The sequence below is a fragment of the Osmerus mordax genome, chromosome 4 (genome assembly GCF_038355195.1).
Source record: "Osmerus mordax isolate fOsmMor3 chromosome 4, fOsmMor3.pri, whole genome shotgun sequence".
Classification (NCBI taxonomy): domain Eukaryota; kingdom Metazoa; phylum Chordata; class Actinopteri; order Osmeriformes; family Osmeridae; genus Osmerus; species Osmerus mordax.
In genome coordinates this window covers 6,960,371-6,984,524 of record NC_090053.1, presented here as the reverse complement: position 1 = coordinate 6,984,524, position 24,154 = coordinate 6,960,371, and the positions used below count along the sequence as shown (strand labels likewise).

At 47.2% G+C, this 24,154-nt stretch overlaps 2 protein-coding genes across 2 annotated transcripts; one reads left to right on the top strand and one right to left on the bottom strand.

Annotated features, from left to right (window-relative positions):
• Window positions 1-720: 720 nt before the first annotated feature.
• LOC136942508 (immunoglobulin superfamily member 22-like) lies at window positions 721-11,656 on the top strand. The gene is made up of 24 exons (XM_067235426.1): window positions 721-832; window positions 1,134-1,268; window positions 2,168-2,304; window positions 3,267-3,366; window positions 3,531-3,567; window positions 3,848-4,025; window positions 4,255-4,368; window positions 4,550-4,712; window positions 5,078-5,190; window positions 5,466-5,628; window positions 6,073-6,357; window positions 6,827-6,951; window positions 7,131-7,272; window positions 7,462-7,669; window positions 8,177-8,265; window positions 8,509-8,811; window positions 8,941-9,114; window positions 9,255-9,383; window positions 9,528-9,913; window positions 10,154-10,346; window positions 10,598-10,897; window positions 10,984-11,132; window positions 11,252-11,432; window positions 11,589-11,656. The coding sequence occupies exons 1-24, from the start codon at window positions 721-723 to the stop codon at window positions 11,654-11,656; spliced, it is 3,984 nt and encodes a 1,327-aa protein (XP_067091527.1).
• A 5,631-nt stretch (window positions 11,657-17,287) lies between these two features.
• Window positions 17,288-23,656, bottom strand: tmem86a (transmembrane protein 86A). Its single transcript, XM_067235436.1, has 3 exons — window positions 23,571-23,656; window positions 18,779-19,043; window positions 17,288-18,621 (listed from the first exon to the last, which is right to left on the bottom strand). The coding sequence occupies exons 1-3, from the start codon at window positions 23,589-23,591 to the stop codon at window positions 18,194-18,196; spliced, it is 714 nt and encodes a 237-aa protein (XP_067091537.1). The 5' UTR covers window positions 23,592-23,656; the 3' UTR covers window positions 17,288-18,193.
• Between the last annotated feature and the right edge of the window lie 498 nt (window positions 23,657-24,154).

Genomic DNA, 24,154 nt, shown 5'->3' with positions numbered 1-24,154 from the left:
GAGATGGAGAAGCCAAATGAGACAAAAACTGAAATTGAAGGAGGACTGGAGATGAAGATCGAGAATGAGACAAAAACAGAGATTGAGGGAGGGTTGGAGATGAAGATGGAGAATGAGATAAAAACTGAGATTGAGGGAGGGTTGGAGATGAAGATGGAGAACGAGATGAAAACCGATATTGAGGGAGGGTTGGAGATGAAGATGGAGAATGAGATGCAAACAGAGATTGAGGGAGGGTTGGAGATGAAGATGGAGAACGAGATGAAAACAGAGATTGAAGGAGGGTTGGAGATGAAGATCGAGAATGAGACAAAAACAGAGATTGAGGGAGGGTTGGAGATGAAGATGGAGAATGAGATAAAAACTGAGATTGGGGGAGGGTTGGAGATGGAGAATGAGATGCAAACAGAGATTGAGGGAGGGTTGGAGATGAAGATGGAGAACGAGATGAAAACACAGATTGAAGGAGGGTTGGAGATGAAGATCGAGAATGAGACAAAAACAGAGATTGAGGGAGGGTTGGTGATGGGGATAGAGACAAAAAACGGGATAGGAGGAGGGTTGGAGATGGAGATGGAGATGGAGAACGAGATGACGATGGAGATGGAGAAGGAGATGAAGATGAGGATGAGGATGGAGAAGGAGATGAAGATGAAGATGGAGATGGAGAAGGAGATGAAGATGAGGATGGAGAAGGGTCTAGAGCTGATGGGGATGGGGATGGAGCAGTTGACAGAGATGCGTATGTCCTCCTCCCGCTCCTCCTCCTCTGCTTCATTCAGTGTGAGCTCCACAAAGACACGCAAGACCTCCCAGACGAAGGCTGTTGAGGGTAAGGAAGCCCACAATCTGGCTCATTTCATGCATGAACCAGTTGTTCTATGACTGTTCGGTGTACTCTTTATTATTTATAGTTTCTCTACCAAAACTTTATTTGACTCATCTCTCAATAACAGCTACAGGAGGACTGTATTTTCATGTCTTAAAACAAATGTTAAGTCCTGTGCTGGGCTCGGTCAAAATAATTCATGCCCGCACTGCTGTTTATGACCAATGCCCAAAGTCTGCTGAAAATGTGTCTGGTCTGTATTTGTGTGTGTGTTAACTTGTTACTGTGTGTTTTATCTACTCAGAGCACTCTGTGGTGCAACGTAAGACCTCGGCTGTTGTGGAGTCCTTCAGCCAGGTGCAGAAATCCCCTCACGTCCCAGAGGGGGAGTCTGTCCCAGATTTCGAGGAGAGACCACGCCCCATCACTGCCCAGGAGGGTGAGAATTATACCACCCGATCTTAAATAACACCCTGACCCAATATCCCTGTCAATACATTATCTAGATAACCAAGTCTTAGGAAAGAGCATGCTGTTTGCTAATTTGCCTATAGATTTATGGCCGATGACAATGGCCCCAAACATTTTGTATGTACATTTTGTATAGACTTAAGTTGAGTGTAAAGCAACACTCGGCAGGAAATTCATGAATCAGAAAACCCCATGAATCAGAATGGTAACATCACTTACCAGCCAACCATACTGGAGTATGCAGCAGTAGTGGTCAATTTTAGTGTTCAGCTGGAACGTGCTGCTGTATTGCGCAGCGATTATGTGCAGCTGAGGTGTCCAGCTGTACTATGCAGTTGTAGTATGCAATTGTAGTGTGCAGCTGTGACCTCCGAGGAGTGCTGTGTGACCACCTGAGGTCATGCTGAGTACTGCACTCTGCTCTACATACTGGAGGTGTGCTAGAGTCTGATCTATGCTGGCTCCGCCGGTGAATTATAGATTAAGAGACTCTTAAAGCAGAATCCAAGCTGTCACAACACAGAGCAGAGCAGCACAATGACCTTATACTGGTCATTGGTATTCTTTGCTAGACTGATCTGCTAGCTCTGAATCTGACAGTAAAGAGATGAGAAGAGCTCTACTGGCTCTATTTAATTTAGGCCACTTTCTCCTTAGGCTAGTCCCAGATTCAGGACTAATGAAGACTTGCAAAATAATATCCTGACATTCACTTTAATACCCTGGCAAACACAGAATATTACATGATTGGTCATCTGTTTTTGCGGTTGTTCAAAAGATAAGGAGCAATTTTATTTAGTAGAAACATAGTTATTCTATGTTGATGGAATGATGAAATCACACAGTGTTTTCTGACTCTCCAATCAGGGGACAAGGTGTCCTTCAAGGTGAAGGTGACGGGGACCCCCTCACCCACTGTGACTTGGGAGAGAGCCAGCGGAAAGCTACTGTCTGAGGGAATCAAGACCTTCTACGATAGCATCAACAAACAGCACGTCCTGAAAGTGAGCTAGCCACACTTAACCATGTGTTTTTCCAGAAAACATTTTGGAACCAATCGACATGGGATTTTTTGTGGCAAGCTATCCAAGCCACAGCTAACAAGTACATCTGATCATTTGGAGAGCACCTAATCTGTCATTAGACATCATTAGACACGTTTTCTCTGCTTAGTTCTCACGTTTGGATGCTTCTCCTGAGGAGTTGAAAGCGGTTGTTAGCTGGACTTCTGGAGCGAGTCCTCCAGGCCCTGCTGTGATAAGGCTTTAGATGAATACAAATGGCAGGGAACGCCAGCAGCTCTAGTACATGCTACATTTAACTCGCCCATTTACCTCAAGATGAATGGTACCAATTCATCTTGTAACGAGGTATCTCTGATGCTGACAGCACGTAGAGAAACCGGTGATTCCTAACAGGCCTCCATTAACCAAGGCCCACCAAGCCTTCTCAAGGCTGTCAGCTCTCTCAGCTCTTCATGCATCACAAGGAAAACAAGACCGGGGAGGAAAGGAACAGGGGAACACCCGATCCTTTTATCTCCAACATTCTGGGGTGGATTTTACGTTGTTTTTCACCCCAGCCGGAGAGCTTAAGTGCAGCCTAAATAGCTATTATAAAGCAATTAACTTGTGGTGGCTGACATATGCAGCTCCCGTTGCCATCTGTTTTCTGGGTGATGCTGAAAAGTTGTGGCACTTCACGTTCACAAGATATCCCTGGTGCAACAGCGCCTTTCTCTGGTCAATTTGTGAACTGCACAAGGATGCATCGATACAAGTTTAGGATCTCATCCTTTGGATAAAAGCGTCTGCTAAATGATTATTACATTAAATGACATTAACTACCAGACATGTATCCAGGAAGGGAAGGAAATGAGAAGAGGCAGGCTATTGGTGTGTGGCCTAGATGTGCAACAACTCAATGGAAATCAATATTGTTTTCATGTCCGACTGCCTGTCACTAGATCAAGAGCCTGGCCATGGATGATGCCGATGTCTACAAGTGCATTGCCTCCAACGAGCATGGAAATTCCATCTACTCCATTTCCCTCATAGTAACAGACAGTAAGCCTATCACGTTGTGCCAAAAGTTCCAATCGATTTTGTCTCTGAAAAGTTTGGGACAAATGCCATGCAAAGCGAGCTATGTTATGTTGATTGCATCCAGGAACCCACCTAAATATATAATGTTTCCTAGTTGACTGACAGCATTGTTTCTTTTGTTCTAGATCCAGCGATGGACTTCAAAAAGATGCTTAAAAAACGGTGACAGCCCTCACACCTCCACTGCCCTACATTCCCACTTGAAAACTGTTACGCAAAGAAAAGCAACTCAAATACACATCCCAACAAACACTCTGACTGATGTAACAACATGGCCCAGACAAACATCCAAAACAGAGACATCTAAAAACGTGGATTGTTTCAAAGTGTTCCCATAGGGACAGGGGAAATGCTTTTGATCGTGTATTATTTAAGTACAAACACACACACTAACACACCCTCACACACACACTCCTGTCTGAAAGGCTGTCCTGTGGTGCAGGAGTGTTCCTGTGGGGCGTCGAGGGGGGAGGAAGCCCCCCACTGAGGAGGAGATGCTGAAGATCCTGTCCGGGGCTGAAAAGAAGGACTATGAGAGGATCTGTGCTGAACACGGCTTCACCGACTTCCGGGGCATCCTCAAAAAACTCAAAGAGATGAAGAGGAAAGTGGAGGTGGAGGTGGGCTTGTTCACACACGTCACAGTGAATGGAATAGAATATAACAGAGTTCCATATAGATAAACCGAATATTATATTTGAATATTATGAAGTAATATATAATAACATAAGTCGAACATTGGAGAGCTAATCGGAATAGAGTACAGCTGTACAAATTGCAACAGGGATTTAGTCTTCCTACTTTGGTAATGAGCCTGGACAAACTCTGCGTTGGTGTCTTCGGGTCCAGATGGTGCGGGTTCTGAAACCCCTGGAGGATATCACAGCCAAGGTCGACTCCAACGTGGTCTTCGAAACCATCCTGGAGCTCAAGGACCCCAACACGAAGATGCGCTGGCTTTTGGTAAAGCTCTAACTATGGAGGAGGGGGTACATATGTGGATAGAAAGAGAGAGAGAGAGAGAGAGAGAGAGAGAGAGAGAGAGAGACAGACAGACAGACAGACAGACAGACAGAAACGAGAGTTAGAGAAAGAGAGAGGCAGAGATAGGTCTTGATCGTGCTGTGTACTGTTTGTGATTCAGGGAACAGAGCTGTTGCGCATCCAGTACTCTCTGGGGAAATACGAAGTGAAGCAGCTGGGAACCAAACACACGCTGTGCATCTCCAGAGTTGGCCTTGATGACATGGGCACCTACACACTGCAAGTAGGAGACACGACCCTCTCGGCCAGGCTCACAGTTGTTGGTAAGTCGCTTCCATCTCAGTCCTTCCACACTGTGACTCAGACCAACGGTGTCATCAGTGACTGGAGTCACGTAACCCGCCCACCCCCCCTCCTGCTCTGTTTTCCTATCTCTCTCACTCTCACTTTTTTCTCCATCATCTCTCGCCGCTCTCTCTTCCCTGACACTCCTTGTCTTTTCCTTTTCTTCCCCTTTCTTCCCCTCTTCTCCCCCCCCCCCGTCTCTCATCCTCCTCATTTCATTTCTCTCGTCTTCCTCTTTTCCCTTCTCGTTCCCCTGACGCTCTCTCTATCCCCTTCGCTCACCTCTCTTCCCTCTCCCTCCTCCTCTCCTCCTTCGTTTCTCCCCCCCCCCCTTCTCTCTCAGATGAGCCTCTGGGGTTCCTGTCGGAACTGAAGCCAATGAGAGTGACAGAGCGCCAGACAGCTGTGTTTGAGGTCCGCCTGTCAAAGAGGACAGATGTTCCCCTCATCTGGAAGGTCGGTCCGCACGCTAGAACCAGCAGTCTAAGCATAGTTACACATCAATGGAGGTTCTTCTTTACAAAGGTTTATCTGATCTAGATTATGTTTGGTCGGTGTCCAATATTTTGGGTCACAGGCAGGTGTCAAAACACTCGAGCCTTACTCTATAAACAAATGCAAAGAGTATCAGATCAAATGTCTTTCATTTTAATAACTTAGTTTACTCTGATGCATGCCTGAGATTATGGATAATTAATAGTATTGCATGTGGTGCTGCATGTGTCATACAGGTGAAGGGGAAGGAGGTGAAGAGGGATGAGAAGTTTGACGTGTCTGTGTCTGACGACGGGCTGACCTACACCCTGAAGATAAAGGACGTGAGGGCCAGTGACACCGGAGAGTACACCATGAACATTGGAGATCTCACTACCTCTGCTCCTCTCTTCATAGAACGTAGGTCTGCCTGTCTGTCTGCCTGCCTGTCTGCCTGTCTGTCTGCCTGTCTTTGTACTGGATTTAGTTCAGTTGAGCTGGTTTCACCCCTGAGATCAGAAGAACCTCTATGAGTCATGGCAGCCATCCACTGCTGCACTATGAAGACACATCATCATCGAGCTCTGTGTCTGTGAGCCTCTCTGAACCTAATCCAGTCAAATCCCTCCTTACAGCCACTCATTCATCACAGTCCTGTAGAACACAATGTTTACAAGCCCGGAGGACAAACCGGAGCATGTAAATATCTTCACAAGGACAGGCCTCTCCCATGTGAATAGATTTTCAGAATAATTGGGCTGGCGTTAATTCAGTTGTTCATCATTAGACTCTTGTCTCTTACACACAAATACCACCCCGGACATTGACTCACATCCAATCATATTCTTTCCTATTCTATTCTAGGCCTCCCCATCAAGTTCTCGAGCCCTCTGAAGAACGTGCGTGTGAAAGAAAAGGGCAAGGCCCGTCTGGAGTGCGAGATCGGCACCAAGGACGTGCACGTGCGATGGCTGAAGGACGGCCGTGACATCACCAACGACCCGCGCTACATCTTCATGCGCGAGGGGAAGAGGGCGGAGGTCATCGTGGAGGACTGCGACGTGGCGGACGCAGGAGAGTACGCGGTGGTCTGCACCCAGGACAATGACGAGCACGAGTACATCAGCTCCGCTAACCTGACCGTGGACGGTGAGCCTCCTTGTTGTTATGACCATCATCACCATCATCTCCACCATCATCATCACCATCATCACCATCATCTCCACCATCATCATCACCCTCATCTCCATCATCTCCACCATCATCATCACCCTCATCACCATCATCTCCACCATCATCATCACCATCATCACCATCATCACCATCATCACCATCATCATCATCACCATCATCTCCACCATCATCATCACCCTCATCACCATCATCATCATCATCACCATCATCACACTTATCACCATCATCATCACCATCATCACACTTATCACCATCATCACCATCATCATCACCCTCATCACCATCCTCGTCACCCTCATCCTCACTCTCATCATCACCACCATCATCACCACCATCATCATCACTACTCTGGTGTCAAAACCACTATCATTCAAGATTCATTCAATTAAGCTCAAGAACCCCTGTTGTATATATGTTTTGACAGAGCGCTTTGCCACAGTGAAGAGTGACATGTCAGATGCCCAGTGTCCAACAGGCTCACCAGCAGAGCTGTGTGTGGTCCTGAATGATGAGAAGGTGGATGGAGTATGGCTGAAAGATGGAGTAGAGGTACAGTTATCCCATTACAGCTTGTCCATGGACACTGCACACAGTCAATGTACCTGAACAAGTCAGTTACTATTAGAATCCCTTCTTCAAACTGAGATAATGATCCAATAATTAATATAGTAGTGTACTCCTTGCATATTTACACACACACACACACAAACACGCATGGTTCCTTGCAGGTGTCGGAGCTGAGCGGGGTGCAGGTGGTGAAGCAGGGGGCGGTCCACAAGCTGCTCTTCACAGGTGTAACCGACGCCCATCAGGGAAAGTACACCTTCAGAGCGAAGGGGGCCGAGAGCGAGGCTGTCCTCACCATCGCAGGTGCGTGTGCACAACAGAGAGCTGCACGATAATTACCACAGTAAGGTAGGAAGGTTCCTGTTCTCAAAAAGGTCATTTCATGTTGTTATGTAGAAGACCCCGTAGGGGGCAGTGTACAGTCCCTGTGCTGTGCCTCACACGCCCCAGTCTCAGAGCTCCTGCCCTTCCCCTGTCCTGTCCTGTTCTCAGACCCTCCAGAGATCGACCCCGCGCTGCTGGAGCTGCTGGGGGCCCAGCCTGTGACGGTGAAGGCAGGCCAGACCGCTACCATCAAGATCCCCTTCAAGGGACGCCCCCCGCCCAAGGTCACCTGGTACAAAGACGGCCTGGAGATGCTGGATGACGAGCGGACCAAGGTGGAGCGCACGGCTGACTCCACCACGCTGGTACTGAGCAGGTAGGAGGCCGGCGGATCTATCACCACTGGTCATGTACTGTCCAGCTAAAAATACTGTTTCTCGGTTCTTTCTGAAGAACCTTGGGTTAGCCTTCTCTGTCATGTCCTTAGCGTTATTGCTTAATACATTCCATTTTACATACCACGGTTTGCATCACTTTTAGAAACTATCCAGAACGATTCTTTTTTTCTTTTTTTTCTTCTTCTTTGCAAGTGTAAAATCTATTTGACATATTTATTGTTACGTGTAATTTTACTCACAAATGTTGGGCCTTTCTGGTCCATGATCATATGCTGTACTTACGATGCAATTTTTTTATATGTTGCTATGGATAAAAGTATCTGCTAAGTGAATAAAATGCACTGTACAATGTATGCTTTACCATGAAAGGACCCGTGAGATTACAACCGCGATCTATAATTCATGAAAATAGAAAGCAAGCCAGATGTGGTCTAGTGGTGCTGTATGACAGGGTTATGAAAGTGTGATGCGATTGTATCCCTGAGGTGTGAGCGAGAGGACAGTGGTGCCATCGTGGTCCGTCTGAAGAGTGACTGTGGCACGGCCATTGCCAACCTCCACCTCAACGTCCTGGGTCAGAACCAGCAGTTACTACCTCTCTCTATCTCTGTTAGTGTCTCTGTCGTCTTGATGTGCGTGTGTCTGTCTTTCTTCGTGTTTCTGTGTCACTGTGTGTGAGTCTCTCTCTGTACCTCTCTTTCTGTGTCTCTTTCTGTGTCTCGATTTGTCTGTGTGTACATCTCTCTCTGAATCTCTCTCCCCCACACACACACCTCCCACATTGTTTCACCCAGTGTGGTTGTGTGTGTCCCCCAAGACCGCCCCAAGCCCCCGCAGGGCAAGGTGGAGTTCCCAGAGAGGACGGGCAGGTGCATCACCATGAAGTGGAAGGCCCCGAAGGACAACGGGGGCCAGCAGATCAGCAGCTTTGTTGTCGAGCGTCGTCCAGCCGGGAAGAAGTCCTGGGTCCGGGTGGGGGAGGTGGAGAGCAGCACCACCACCTTCAGTGATGTGAAGGTGGAGGAGGGCAAGGCCTACCAGTACCGCATCAGGGCTGCCAACTCCCAGGGCCTGAGTGACGCACTGGAGACTGAGGATGTGTACGCAGGAGAGCCCATTGGTAGGAGCCCTGTCAGCGTTCTCGTTCTCATCATCAATGTCGTATTTCCTGATATAGATCGACACATTCAAAAGTATTCAATATTAACCCCCCCCCCCACACACACACACACACACACCTTCCTCCCAGAGCCCCCAGGCATGGCGTCCCAACCGCAGGTGTGTGACGTCACCAAAGAGGCGGTGACGGTGAGCTGGTCTCCCCCGGGCCAGGACGGCGGCGCGGCGGTGCTGGGCTACGTCCTGGAGAGGAGGAAGAAGGGAAGCAACATGTGGGTCCCCGTCAACACAGAGCCCCTCACAGGTCGGACCCCGCCGCTTTGGATGAAAGCGTCTGCTAACTGACAACATGTTTAATGTAACATCCCCCTGGCGGCAGGAACATTTGACACGCTGGGAGAAGTGTGTGTTTTAAATATGTCTTTGTTTACCGTCCCTGTGTAGATACCAAGTGTGTGGTGGATGGGCTGGTGGAGGATATGGAGTATGAGTTTAGAGTGACCAGCATCAACAGGGCTGGAGCTGGGAGCCCCAGTACAGCCTCCAACTTTGTTCTGGCCAAAGACCCCATCCGTGAGTCTGTCCAGTCCCAAACTGCCACTGGAAGACAGTGTACCCAACAACAGCATCAAATCGGTGTTAGTTTTCGTTTTTAGATCCTGTGCCCTTGAGGTAAAGTCAAATGAAAGCCCCTCTGGCCCCCTCCCCCCTCTCTAGGTGCCCCAGGCCTGGTGAGGGACCTGGCAGTGTCTGACTCCTCCAACTCCTCCATCTCTCTGAGCTGGAAGCCCCCTGAGCTGGGAGACGAGCCCTCTGGCTACATCCTGGAGGTCCGCCCCGACGACGCCAAGGAGTGGACCAAGAACACCAAGATCCCCATCGCCGGCACGGCCTACACTGTGACAGGCCTGCAGGAGCGCATGAAGTACTTCTTCCGCATCCGGGCGGTGAACGAGGGAGGGGTGGGGGAGCCCAGAGAGCTGGAGGAGGGGGTGCTGGCCATGCCCCCTCCTGCGCCCCCTAGGTTTGACCTCCAGGGGAAGGTGAAGAACCAGATAGTGGTGCGAGCAGGGTCGGCCCTGTGCATCCAGCTGTCCTTCGCTGTGAGTCCTGTCCTGACACACAGACGCACACCTCTGTTTCGCACACACACACACACACACACTGTGGAATTTAATCTGTCAACAGGTCAACAGTCAGGTTTGAAGGAGGTACCGTGTGTGAGCCTGACAGATACAAGGACAGTTGAGAAAAATTATACACACACACACACACACACAAAAATACACAAATGCACACACGGCCACACTGACCATGGCTACGGTCTGTTCTGTCCTCCCCAGGGCTCCCCTCCCCCCGTGGTGTCCTGGTTAAGGGACGGCATCCCCACCCAGGGCAGGGAGACGATCACCAAGGGCAAGACCCACTCTCAGTTCCTCATCTCCTCCTCCCAGCGCTCCGACGCAGGCGTCTACCGCGCTCACTTGAAGAACGACTACGGAGAGGCCCACTATGACATCAGCGTCCGGGTGACAGGTGAGGGGAGGAGGGCATCAGGGAAGCTATCTTACACCGATCCCTGGATCCTCTTGCTAACGCAATGGTGGCCGTGCGCTTACCTTTACAGGAACAATTTGTATATTTCCTTTGATGTTTTTTTTCTGTACAACACCGTAAACATGATATCGCTGACTGATTAGAACAGTTCATGTTCACTTCGTATCATGTTCACTTCAGTACCAAGAATGCTATTCCAACCATTACAAAGTCTTACACCCCCCCCCCAGACTTCCCACGCCCCCCCAGGAACCTGCGTCTGGTGGAGGAGGTCCCGGGCACGGTGACCCTGCAGTGGGACCACACCCCCGACCTGGGGGATGACGAGGGCGGCCATTACGTCATCCTCAAACGAGACTCTAGCACCTCGTCCTGGTTTACCACCGCCGAGTGCGTCTACAGCAACAAGTACACTGTCACCGGACTGCTTCCTGGAAGGAAGTATTACTTCCGGGTCATGGCACGCAATTCTATTGGAGACAGCGACCCCCTGGACTCCAGAGAGTCCCTGATCATCGCTAAGGAGAAAGGTTTGCTTGGGACCAGTAGAGGGATTTGGGGATAGAGCAGGTTATTGTATTTCCTGTCTAGTCACCACACCCTGTATTTTCCTCAGAACCAATCAGCAGCCTTCTCAAGAACGAGTACACTCGCACCGAGCGCCAGGTGAAGCCAGCCTTCATTCTGCCCTTGAAGGACCACGCCGTTCGCCGTGGAAACGACTGCACCATGAGCTGCGCCTTCCTGGGAATGCCCATTCCGCTGGTAATGTCATCACAACAACGGGGGCTGTCTGACTTAGTTCTCACATCACAATGAGACTACGATCTCAGCCTATCATAACACAGCAGACATGGTTCATCTTAGCCTCCTTCCAACCACAGGCCAGCTGGTACAAGGGGGAAGTGCAGATCTCAGACAAGCCGCGGTTCTGGCAGAGCACAGCGGATGGGGTGTGCACCCTCACCATCCCCTCCTGTGTGGCCAGGGACAGTGGAGACTACACCCTGCTGCTGGAGAGCCCTCTGGGACAGGCCAGGTGCTCCTGCAACCTGCTCATCTTCGGTCAGTACCTCTGTCTCGCCAGCAGGAGGCAATGAGGATAGATAGAATAGGATTGATAGACTAGGATTGATAGATTAGGATAGATGGATAGATGGATAGATGGATAGACAGATGGATAACCAATTGTATATCTGTGTATCTTTTTTTCTGTAACAGATAAGGATGACAAGAGTCTTCTAGATAATCTTACTGACCGTACAGCTAAGGAAAAACTCATCATGTGAACGGACGTGAACTACAGTACCCAAAAGGAAGTTGTAATGGCTTTTGTCCCTTCGATGAACATCTTGCCGTTGCAGCACCAGCAGTTGGATTTGAAAGTGATCCATTAATAATATGAATTATTGATGAAAAAATATTGTGGCCATTAGTGAATCTTTTCATGTTTTGTTCCCTTAAAAATCCTTCAACTCTCTGACTTGAAAAATATTGAAACATAAATTAATAAATACAGCGTGTGATCAATGGTGTCATGGAGGGTGTAATACATTCAACAGGCACCAGAGGTCAGACAAGTTCACATCCTGAAATCCATCCAGAAACTGGAATGGTTTCTTGAGATGGAGCTCACTTCTACCCCTCTTCTCTCTCTCTGCACCCCACCCCCCCACACACTACCCCCCGGCCTCCCCCCACACACACGTCACCGCACCCCCACTTCTGCCCCCCTTGCCACTGAACCAGTTGCATTTACTTAGGTCTTTCCTTTCAGTCAATCTCTTTTAAATTAGTGACTGAGTGTACCCCTCGTTTAACAGGAAGTGAGAGAACAAGTGTGTACATGTGTTTATTCATGCCTGTGTGTGTGTGTGTGTGTGTGTGTGTGTGTGTGTGTGTGTGTGTGTGTGTGTGTGTGTGTGTGTGTGTGTGTGTGTGTGTGTGTGTGTGTGTGTGTGTGTGGTGTCTCTCCATCCTGACGTCAGAGGGCAGGTTACTTCACCCTGGCTTTCTAAAAAAGCCACCAGCAGTCTTGGCTGCACGATACCCTCAAGCTGCCTGGTACCAATCATTCAAGCTGAGGACTGGCTCCCTGAAGACCAAACCGCTGTTTCAACAAGAGCATGGAGCATGCTGAAAACATAGGCTCCTATAAGGGAGTGATGGGTATTTCCCAGGGTCAGTGGAGTGTGTAAAGTAATGAGTAAGTGCTTTGTGCGCCTTTCCTTTCTGCCCTGTCACAGTCCACCACTGTCTTATCTCATACATGACTCTATTCTCTCCTGAGAACAACCCTTCTGCCACCTGATACAGTACAGACTGTGGTCCACAAGCTGACAATCACCCAGACAGCTCGTTTCCTCACAATAATGGGTCCTTTGATGGGGAACCTTGGCAGTATTTGAATGAGATGCATTGGCAGAGGACTGACACAGCTACCCCAGTAGTAGAGAGTGTTTCTGTGTGTGGGTGATCGACCGAACGAGCGAGCGAGCGAGCGAGCGAGAGAGGAAGAGAGGAAGAGAGAGAGAGAGAGAGAGAGAGAGAGAGAGACTGACTTTTAAAGATACCTTTTTTGGGCAGTTAGAACTACCAGCTGACCAGGCAGTTTCAGTTTCAGAGAATGAATGACTGAGCAACATGTCATGAGATTCATGGTAACCTAAATAAGAAACTTTGTGAACCTGTCCTTCTTGAGTTCCTTTATTCAGCCTGTGGACCATGTATAAAACCAAGGCCTGGGCACCACCATGTTTCCAGTGCAAACTTCTGGGTAATAGTTTATGATCTGAACAGAAGAGGCCTGTGTCTTTCAGGAATGTGTCAGAAGTACAGGGACACTCACCAAGTCGGACAGAGAAAGAGAGATTGAGAGAGAAAGGGAGAAAGAACAAGAGTGAAAAGATGAGAGGAAGAGAACTAGAGTGAGCCGAGACATAGAGCAAGAGAGTGAGGACTGGAAGGGTTCCAGAGGACTGAAGCCAGTTCAAAGGCTCCTTTCCACTGTGGTATGACAACAGAGAGTGAGAGGAGTTCATTGGAACGCAACTTGCTGTTGATCTCTGCCTGGGGGATGCAATAAACACAGTCCAATCAGTTCACTCTACTTTTCTCACTAACACATGCAACACTACTCATTTGAGAGTCTAATAAAACAGGAATATCGGTAACAGGGATCATTGTGTTTGCAAAGAGGAAGAGGGGAGGCAGCTGTGAAGTTGCATTGTATTTGCGTTTATTTCTCCTTTAGATACAGTCATATTTAGAGCAGATTCACTACAGGAAAGGAACAATATGATCCTTTTTAATCTATGATTGAGGAATCAAATCACCAAGTGAAACCAAGGACAACAAAGCAAAATATTGGTCAACACGTCACATTAGGTTGACCTTAATAACTATGTACATGCATAGTAATACCTCCAGTAACAATGTTGTACCTAAATAGTATACCTTTTAATCACATGGTAATACGGTTTAGGGTTTTAAGTTGTTACATGAATCGAACAAGGTGAGAAGATTTTCATTGGTTAGTGGATGTTAGTCGGCCTGTATCCCCATCCACTTGCTGTTACTGGATAACTGTTTTACTACTGGTAATGCTATGTAGTTACATAGAAATGAATGTCAACTTACAGAAATGTGCCAACCAATAATGCAATATGGCCTAATATCAAAACAACATCGTCTAAGGTGAAAACCAATAACAAACAAACTTATCATTCATTTGTAATATGATCAAGATCATTCTAGAAACAAAACCCAGCTCCTCCCACCACAGCCAAAATGTTTTCTTTTCTAAGGAAATATTTTTATTGATATAAAAGAATAACACTTTATGGGATGGAGTGTGTATCTACTTAATAAGATAAGAAAAGATCAAAGTAACAGATTAGCAAGTCATAACAAAATAATGCCATCAAAAAAAGAAAATCATACTAGGATCATATCCAGTCTCTGGAGACTGAATAAGGCTCTTTGACTCGATGAAGTCACTATACACTCCACTTGTTCCCTGTCTGCTGCAAAGAAAATAAAGGTTAAAACAGGGAGGGAGTAGGAACGTACTCTTTAAAGGATTTACACAGCAATTCTTAGTTTTGGATACAAAATGAGATTGTCCTACTCTGCAGATATACATTAACCACCTGGGCACTCTCTCTGTATTAGTAAGGAGGAATAATTTAATGTGTACGATATATTAATGATTAGTGTAGGTTCACAACTTAACAACAGTCTTGGATTGTGTTGGAGTCCAGCAAAGGTTAGGAGCCATTAGCGAACATTTCTACATCTTCACAGCTAAATGTTCATGGTCAGCCAGTCATGAACAGCAAACATCTGGGGGTGACACTGTGACCAGCACCTGAGCACCATAATGACCAACCTTCAATCCTAAAGACACTATCAACAGCATTCACACAACGGAGCTCATAACATAAACAGCAAAATGACAGAGCGGATACTTGGTCTAAGCGGAAAGCACTGGGCTTCTGTCACTTGTTTGTCTCTCCTAACTTAATCCTATACCTCTCTAGCTCATCACCACCACCACAGTTCACAACCTGTCACCCTGCTCTCACAAAGGGAATCAACCCCTCCCAGCTTCGCTTTTGTCTCCCTGCACAAAGTTGTCAGAACATCAGGGTTGAGGGCTACTGAGGTAAAGTGATGCTTTAGCGTAGCTAACCAGCTAGCCTGCCATATATCTTCCCTTGTGTTCTTTTTTTACCATATCAAGTACTTAGAGATACACACTCACTAATATGCCTGTCCACAGTCTCTTTAAAACTCTTCTTGATCATTCTTTTATTACATAGTTTGAACCATCATGCTTTGGTTCTCCATTTTAGAATTGTAGCAGAGAATCAGAAGGCTTAGACCTTCACAATCCGCTCCAAGCCATCACAAAGTCTGCCAAATTGCCATCATAACCCACAGCAAGCTTTCTGAACTAATCTGGGATTTTGAGTTTGTTTATTTTTTTGCCTCACCGGCCACCACATACACATCTGTCACTTTAATAAATCCACTTCTTAATAAAATCTCCCAAAATGCTGAATCACTATCAATCTCACCTCAGAATAAACTAAAACACAGAACAGCCCATTAGAAAGACCTTCACATTTCACATCTCCTGTGAACATGAATCGACACATATGTCTGGTGATAATGGGAAGTGGCAGAAAAACAGAAACACAGTCGTCAAACCAACTGCCAACACAGCAGATTCCAGTCCTGTAATTCCCTCATGCTTCCCCTCACCAAACAACACACACCAAGGACCTCAGTACGAATCACCAAATCTCCTCTCCCTAGAACTGAGATGACTGCAGGTGAGTGCAGTCCGCTCCTGTGATAGGGTTTCCAACCTCAGTGGCATGACTAAGTCAGCTCAGAAGAGGAAGTCACTTCAGACTAGTAAGATGCAGCCCAGAACTACGGGACCCAGCTTGAAAGTGTTTCTTTGGTGTCAAATCAAGTTGGTAAAAAGAAGGGATTGGAGCACCTGACTGGCAGACACTTTTTTTGACTGACTCTGCTGAAATATTCTGCTGACCCACACATCACTGAATCAAAACGAGAACACATAATGGTGTGGTGAGCACTATCGTAACACGGAAGTAAACGCTAGCTAGCGGCCGGCAGTTACCCTGTCGGGTCAGTACCCTAACCGCGTGATGTTTATGTTCAAGTCATCCTTTGTGACCTTTTTACTACGGTTGTCAACACAGTGGTCCTTGGGCAGATCTATCTTTTGATTGATGCATAAACACACTTTGGTGCGATTATGTGTCTGTGCGTGACACGTGCTTGTGTGTGCGTGAGATTGTTACAAGTGTGTGTGTGTGTGTGTTGCGGCTCTGTGCCTGCAGTAGAATACAGATCAGTTGTTTTTTTCCATTCAAGTTTTCTTTCAGTTATCAAGTCATCTTGATCTTTTCACAGTCCCTAACGCAGCAACGGCAGTGGCTAAAGATACACACAGAACAAGGTGGATAAAGTGGTCTATGTACATTACATAGGAATTCACACAATTCCCTTTACAAGACCAATATAATTAGTCTCATTTTCTATTCTAATGCCAGAGTGAAAGAAAAATACTTTTCATACTTTACATTTTCAAAGTACAGTGTACGTTCATTCCAATGCAAAGTTAGTGGCATCAACCATAACTCAATAAATCAAAGTGACCATCAATAAATGGCAATGTAGAGTGAAGAATTTCCCTAAATGTTCTTGGAAGGATAAGCTGTGTACACATCCTATGACAGTCTGGTGTCTCTGTCATAACAGAGAGGATGACCAGACTGACATGGATAGGTCATCACTGAGCAGCCAGTGGGGCCAGCATAAAAGACACAGTTGTGGAATACGAGACAGCAAAGGATCTGGTAACAGTTTGCCATACAGCCAAGTGGTCGCAGCAAGCACAGCTCACCTAACACACTAGTAAGGGAGAATTCACAGCAATTCTGCCTTTCAGGAAGTTTTGACTTGTCAGAAAAATACACATGTACTGGGAATAACAATGTCCATACATTTCACACTTGGGCACTCTGACACGTGTCCCTGTGTAGTGTAAGATACGGGTCGCAGGATCCTGGGGGCGGTGTGCTCTTCTCTAGAGCCCTCCAGCAAACATGTCTCTCTCACCACTCCCTCTAATGCCAAAGACCCAGCTGGCCGCAGGAACGTTTCCAGCAATAAGGGCCCCAGCAGCTCCTTTTAATGACTAAACCAGCAGGAGCAGAGGTGTGTGTGTGTGTGTGTGTGTGTGTGTGTGTGTGTGCATATGTGTGCTGGGTTTGGGGTTGTTTATGCATGTGCAAACAGGCAACAGAGCAACCAAAATTATTTGCAGGGTGAACAGTGGGGGAAATGCCTAAAGGAAAGAAGGTACACATACACACACACACACACACACACACACACACAATACTGAATGACATAGGGAACACTTAAATGGGTAATATGCTATGCAGTTCACTCCCAAAAAACATATTGATTACTTGACTGAAGTTACAGAACCACGTATGACTGACACTCAATAACTATATGAGGTGTATACTGTACATGTCTATGGAGAGAAAAAATGGTATGTGCGCATATATCTATTCCCCTTTCTTTCTCTTTCTTTCTTTCTCTTTCTTTCTTACCCTCTGAACCACCTCAACGTTCAAGGACTTCTCCATAAACATCAGGAAAAAGAGATTAAAGTTCCTCAAGGAAGAGTGGGTTTGTAGAAGTGCTGAAGGCAGTTTGGTTATGTTGAGTGAAAAGGTGGGGACCAAAAATATGAGGGGGTGGATATGTCACTGACAGCCACCCCAAAACAACTCCCTTTTTGCCAGACATAGAATAATATGTAGGTTGTCAAAAGAAAACTACACGCGTTTGAAGTTGCAATATTGGACCGCATGAAGGAGGCAGGCAAAGGGTGTACGTCTTGAGAATGGTCAATCTGCATTCTGTGACCTCACATATCACACCTGCCTACTCTCTGACAATACTCCCTATGAATCTTCCCCTACAAGGAAAAACAACAATACCGTCTTGGGTATGGGATTGGGTTGTTTGTGTACTATTCGTCATGGTAACAAGGCTGTGAGACCACCTACTGGCCGCAGCAGGGGAGTGGGGTCAGTATGGGGTCAGAGGGGGGTTGTGAAGGGGACTACCGTGCGTAAGGTGTGGAACTACCACACTAGAATAAAGGAGGGGGTCTGGGGGTCTGGAGGTGGGCTCTTTCCAGAATCACAAGGGGCAGGGATCGCCGCCTGACGAGGGTTCCTCAAAGTGATCGCGGACGGCGCCGTCCCTCACGCCCTCTTCCGGGCCGCCTCCGCGTCCTGGCACTCGACGGCGGACAGCGCGATCAACATCTGGGCGGCGTAGTAGGTGGCCATGATGATGGCGCGCGAGTACGGGACAGGAAAGCAGAACTTGTTGACGGCGATGGTGAGGTCGGATACGATGAAGAGCACCGATCCCAGGCAGGCAGACAGCTTGGTCCAGGTCCACAGGTCGTTAGCCAGCTGGACGCCGGCGATGGCCCTCCAGCCCATGAAGCCTATGAGAGCGATGTAGACGGCCACCAGGTAGGTGAAGGGCCCAGACAGGTAGGGGTAGAGCAGGGTGTAGCTGAGGGCGGACGTGGCCCCGATGACCAGGCCTGCGCGCAGATTCAGGGGCTTCATCCCAAAGGCGGAGGAGTACAGGATGTGGGTGATGGCGAACATCAGCAGACCTGGGGGGTGGGAGGGACAGTCAGTCTCATAGGCTCCCTTTAATGGCAGGTTCTGGAACGCCCTTAAAGAGCTCCACCTCGATGCCTCCGACCCATAGATCAGCTGAAGATGCTGGTGGACAGGAAGGTGTTTGTTTCTCTATACAGATCAACTCACCATGGCTGAAGTATCCTTGCTCCTGCCAGATCAGAAAGGCGTCCCCCAGGGAGGAGAAGATGAGGCCAGCCAAGATCTTGCGAGCACTGGCGTGGTCACTCAAGAAGCCGAAGCCGTGAGCCAGCAGGAACACCCACAGGCAGAAGATGGGCAAACACTTGATGAGGGCGCTGAACCAGGATGGGGTGGAGGTAGGTAGCCACAGGAAAAAGTACACACAGGTGGCCTTAAAGAAGGGGACCAGCTTGGGACCCTCGCTCTTCACCTGAGGAGACAGACACACAGCACATTTAGGCTACTTGATATTCATCATTGGAAGATTCATTCTTCTGATTTTTTGTTCTTTCTTGAGCAAGAAATCAGTTAATTTCCCCCCCTCAGTTAATTTCCCCCTCATATAATGTATTTCTGGAATCGGAAACCCCCATTTTCATTGACTGAATGAAACACAAATGCATCTTTAACGGCTGATGTCTGCATAGAAATGTGTCTCATTCTTTCGGTCTTTTTTTCAAGTAAAATAATGTTGCACTGGGCATTTGTTGTCAGTTAGAGGCCGATACCTCAGGTAACTGTCGGTCGACGAGGGGAAGTATGGAGCTAAAGGCAGACCAGAGAGGGCTGTGTACTGCTAAGCCAGCAGTACACGTGTTCTCTGACCTACATGAAACTGAGACCAGAAACCCTCAGCTCATAGGGGATATGAAAGCAGAAGCGAGGGAGCACAGCAGAGGCCACAGGCTCCTGAAGAGTTCGGTCTCACTCACCTTACCTTCTTCTTTTACTCCCTTCTCAATCCCTTTCCATGTATCTCTTTTACTCTCTCTGTCCCTGTTATTCCATCTATCGTTTTCTCTCTCTCTCCCTCTTTCTCCCTCTCGCTCCCTCTTTCACCCCTCTCCTATTACACACTATTTGTGTATGTGTGTGGCTGTTACTCTCTCTCCACCGTTTTCCCAGTCTATCTCTGTCAACAGAGCAGGGGGCCCATGGTACAAGGGGCTGTGATTGGAACAGAGAGGTTTCAAGCAGTTTTCCCAACTGTCTCCCACCGGACTCATTGGGCTGGTGGAGTGGAAGCAGAGGCTACAGCCTGGAGAGCAGGGGAGAGGTGAGCAGCAGCATGGGGCAGGGGAACTGAGAAAGAGGATAGAGACGGGGGGAGGGGTCGGGGAGGGAGCAAGGGGGGGAGGGAAGGAAGGGAGGGAGCGAGAAGGTTATTAAAGTTCAAGCCATTGGTGGAGAGGTGGGGTGTGTGTGTGTGTGGGGGGGGGGGGGGGACCCTGATTGCACAACTGCTCAATAACACCGCAGACCCCTCTGCTCAATCCGTTACCAGGATTGGTCGATGGCACTGAATCTCTGAACAAACAACAACCGTTTTAACCCCTCAGCTAGTTATGGGGGCTTATTGGGAGCAGATGTATCACTTTCGCACCGCAGAGAGTTGCACTGACGCAAATTGATGTGAAGATGTCCATACGGGGACTGTCCCCTAGATGGTCCTAAAGCAGATGAGACTGAGGGGTTGTCAGCTGCTAGCCCTTTAGAGCAGATGGCTTTTACTCTGTAAGAACAACTGTCTATGTGCCCTGTTTCCTCTGAGATTCCTCACCATTCAGGGCCAGTGTGTGTGTGCATGTATGTTAGCATGTACAGTATGTCTGTGTGTGTGTGTGAGTGTCTATTTAATGACACTGGGTCAGATATGCACGACCCTGAGGTCTGTTTCTCTGAAACCTGTGGCATGGTGTTCAGTGCCATGGTTCATGCCGTGTTCAAACTTTAGCCTGCTGAGCTCCAGCTGCAGCAATTACTGTATCAATTACCTAGCCCAGCTCCAGGTGGTACTCCCTGTGTGTCCTGCTGTGAAAGTGCTTTAAAAGACATGTACTGATGGGGGGGGGGGAGGGGAGGGGGAGGAAGCTTCAATGTCTGTTGTATTATTTTGTGGATTTGTCTCCGGTTTGCCAGGTCAGTTCTGCAACATTAAACTGACCTGGTGGTAGATGTTTACATTTACATTTAGTCATTTAGCAGACGCTCTTATCCAGAGCGACTTACAGTAAGTACAGGGACATTCCCCCGAGGCAAGTAGGGTGAAGTGCCTTGCCCAAGGACACAACGTCATTTGACACGGCCGGGAATCGAACTGGCAACCTTCAGATTACTAGCCCGATTCCCTAACCGCTCAGCCACCTGACTCCATTGTTTATCTTGGTCATGTTAAACTGTAATGAGCCCAGCTGATAACAGTCCTTAGGCCAGAGCTTAATGGTGTTATTATGACTACTCTCTCCACTAAGTCACATGTTCGGCCCGGCAAACTATTCGATTTGACATGAGAACAAGTTGAGTTTTCTAATCCTTGAGATACACTATAGCACCCCTCCGGTCAGTTACTCAAATATTTTTGGTTCCTTTTTTTCCTCTCAACCTTATCAACATTTTTATATTAATTTGTTTGCCATGTAGATACATCAGTATAGCCTAATTCACATCCATCTTTGTATTATCTTCTATGCCTTTCAGGAGACAAGTAGACATAAATAACTCTTCAGAATTCTTCCCTCCAGTCTGGACCTAAGCCAATAGGAACCACTAGTTCTGGCAGGGCCCCCAGAGGGACCAGAACTGGAAGGCAGCTTACCCACTTATAATACCACAGAACACAGAAGACTAGAACAGACATGACAAGTCTTGGAGGACAAGAACACCAGCATGCAGAACTACTTCACATGGACCAACCACCTACGTGGTCCAACGCCTCCTCACACTTGAGGAGTACGTTTGTAAAGTTGGGGTTGAATGACAAGGAATGATGAGAGAGGACAGACTTCTCCTTGGGAAAAGGCAAAGATCATCACTTACAGGAGGGAGCGGTCTGGGGGAGGAGAAAGGAGTCAATTTGATGTCTTCCCATAAACTGTGACCCTGTCCATGCCGTGTTTGAGCAAGATTTCTCAAACCCAGCATGTTCATTATTGTTCGGCGTTTTCCTTTTCCATCGTTTCTTGTGTAAACACAGCAGCACAATGAGGACGCAGGGTGCTGCAACTTTGCCCCCTTAACCCCCTAGAGGATTTGAAAAGGCATGTCGGACAACAAGTACAACATTTACTTTCACCCTGTGTGACTAAAGAGATAAAAACGGATGAAATATGAAACGGTTCAATAACCAATCGTACATGGACTGTTCCGAAGCCCCGATGATGGGGGTCCGATCAAGGGGCTCTGTTCCTCCATGAATTCAAGCTTCATGCGTCTCCTCTCTGTCCCATCTTTCCTCGTCTCTTGCGAGTCAAGCACACCTCGACAAGGTCGACTAAAGTGTTTTCAGAGGCTGACGGTTCACAATCCATGCTTCTGTATTTTCCTAACTCAACCTGTTCACTGATGAGTGTGTCTGACACTGAAGAGGCAACTTGTGTTAAGAGTGTTGCGTGAGTGACTCCCCCCCCCCCCTGACGATGATGTTAGCGATCACTCACACTCCTTTGTGAACAGACAGACTGGACAACAGACAGATTAACAGATGGAAAGACAGACACATACAGGCCAAAGAGAGGCCGGTTTAGACAGAGAGACAGACAGGCTCACAAAAAGGCAGACAGATACCAAACAGTACATCCCACACAGAGCCAGTTTAGGGGGGGTGAGGGGGTAACCTTTAATATATAGTAAAACACTTGTTAAGGGTAGGATCCAACAGGAGTGTTCTTTCTTTGATAGCATGATGGCTTGGACATCATGTCTCTCAGGGAGACTGAGCAACAGGCCAGGATGACTTCAGCAATCTCCCACCAGCCCCCTTGTAATGAGGTCCTTGCATACCCCCAGTCAGGAGCTGTTGTCAAGGCAACAATAGAGTGGAAAACATTCTTGTGCTCATGCCCTGATGCAGGGCACATCATAACTTCAAAAAAAAATTAAGATATTTTAGTGTCAAAGTTTATTATGTTTCCTCAGTTTAACTTTAATTACATTATAAATACCTTTATTTACAAGTCACTCTTTGTGCTCACTGAAATAGTTCATTGAATGTTAATGAAGTTAGGAGCTAGATAATGGGATGCCTATTAGGTAATAGAGGCTTTAAATCGTGGAGTTTGATCCACAGCGGGACAGCTTTGTGGCGCATGCGTTACTGCTGGGGCAGGCGGGGGGAAAGACAAAAAGACCGTCACATGACAGGTTTTCCTTTCACGAAAGGCTTTTGGAAATGTGAGAAAAGGACGAAATAAATGGAAAAATCGAGAAGAGAATAGCTTGTGTTGATTCCTAAGAGTCCTAAGTCAAAAGTGACCGTCGAATGTTTGCGGATATGGAAGTCTCTTCAGCAATATTGAAAACTAATGGTTTTTCAGCTTCTCACAGAGAGCAGTAGCCTACTACTAATACAGGGAGCAGATGACCACTGCCGAAATGCAGACTGGAAGAAATGCGTGGGTGGCCTACAGTTGAAATCTGAGCGCATTGAGAAGATGGTGCACGCTTATTATTCGGCATTATCAGCAATGCTTACTTGCATAACAGACATACAAAAATGTATGTTCGCCAACATGACAGTGATCGATAAAATGCTATAGCCTTTCACAAGCAAGTTTATAACTGATATTCAACCAGGCAAAAAACGTAGCCCATAAGACAATAGTATCACTGTATTCCCTTCCTTGACAGATTGACTAAATATATCCACTATACTACTGAAAAAATAATATCACAAGTTCGTGTTTATCTACATGTAGGCTACATACGTCAATACAGTTGTACCGCTGCAGTCAGTACTCACCACTGTGACTGGCGAGACCATCTTTTCTTCGATACCTACAGTTTTCGCAGAGACTGGTAGAATGGCACCTAGCAGGTCGCACACGGCGTAAAATATCTCTTGTTTGTATTTCTCTTTGTCAGGCGGGATTGTTTTCGATTTCTTTTTGGAGACAGGCTGACATCAAGGAGGCGGAGAATTTCAACCAAGGTGGGTGGAGATAGGGCGTGGTTATAAAATCCAACCAATGACATCAAATAAACCAATTAAAGGGGCTTGGCTTAAAGGTCGAAATGGCTCTAAACTGGGAGGAGTTTTACCATTGTTTACTTATCTGAGCAGATGGCCAATATTTACATTTTGGTTAAAGAATAATGTTCATTGTTTTGTATACTTTGTTACGTTGTTTCCGTTTTTATCTCTGTTTGACATCATCATAGATTCTATGATAGAAAAAGCAAAAAATACGGTATCTTAACTAATGCTATTGAGTGTTCCAGTACAGACTTTGAAAACCAGTAAGGCATTCATGATCAACAGATTGAATGTGCTACTGACTTGCTTGTCTGTCAACATTGTGTTTTGAGTAGGCCACGATCAAGCAG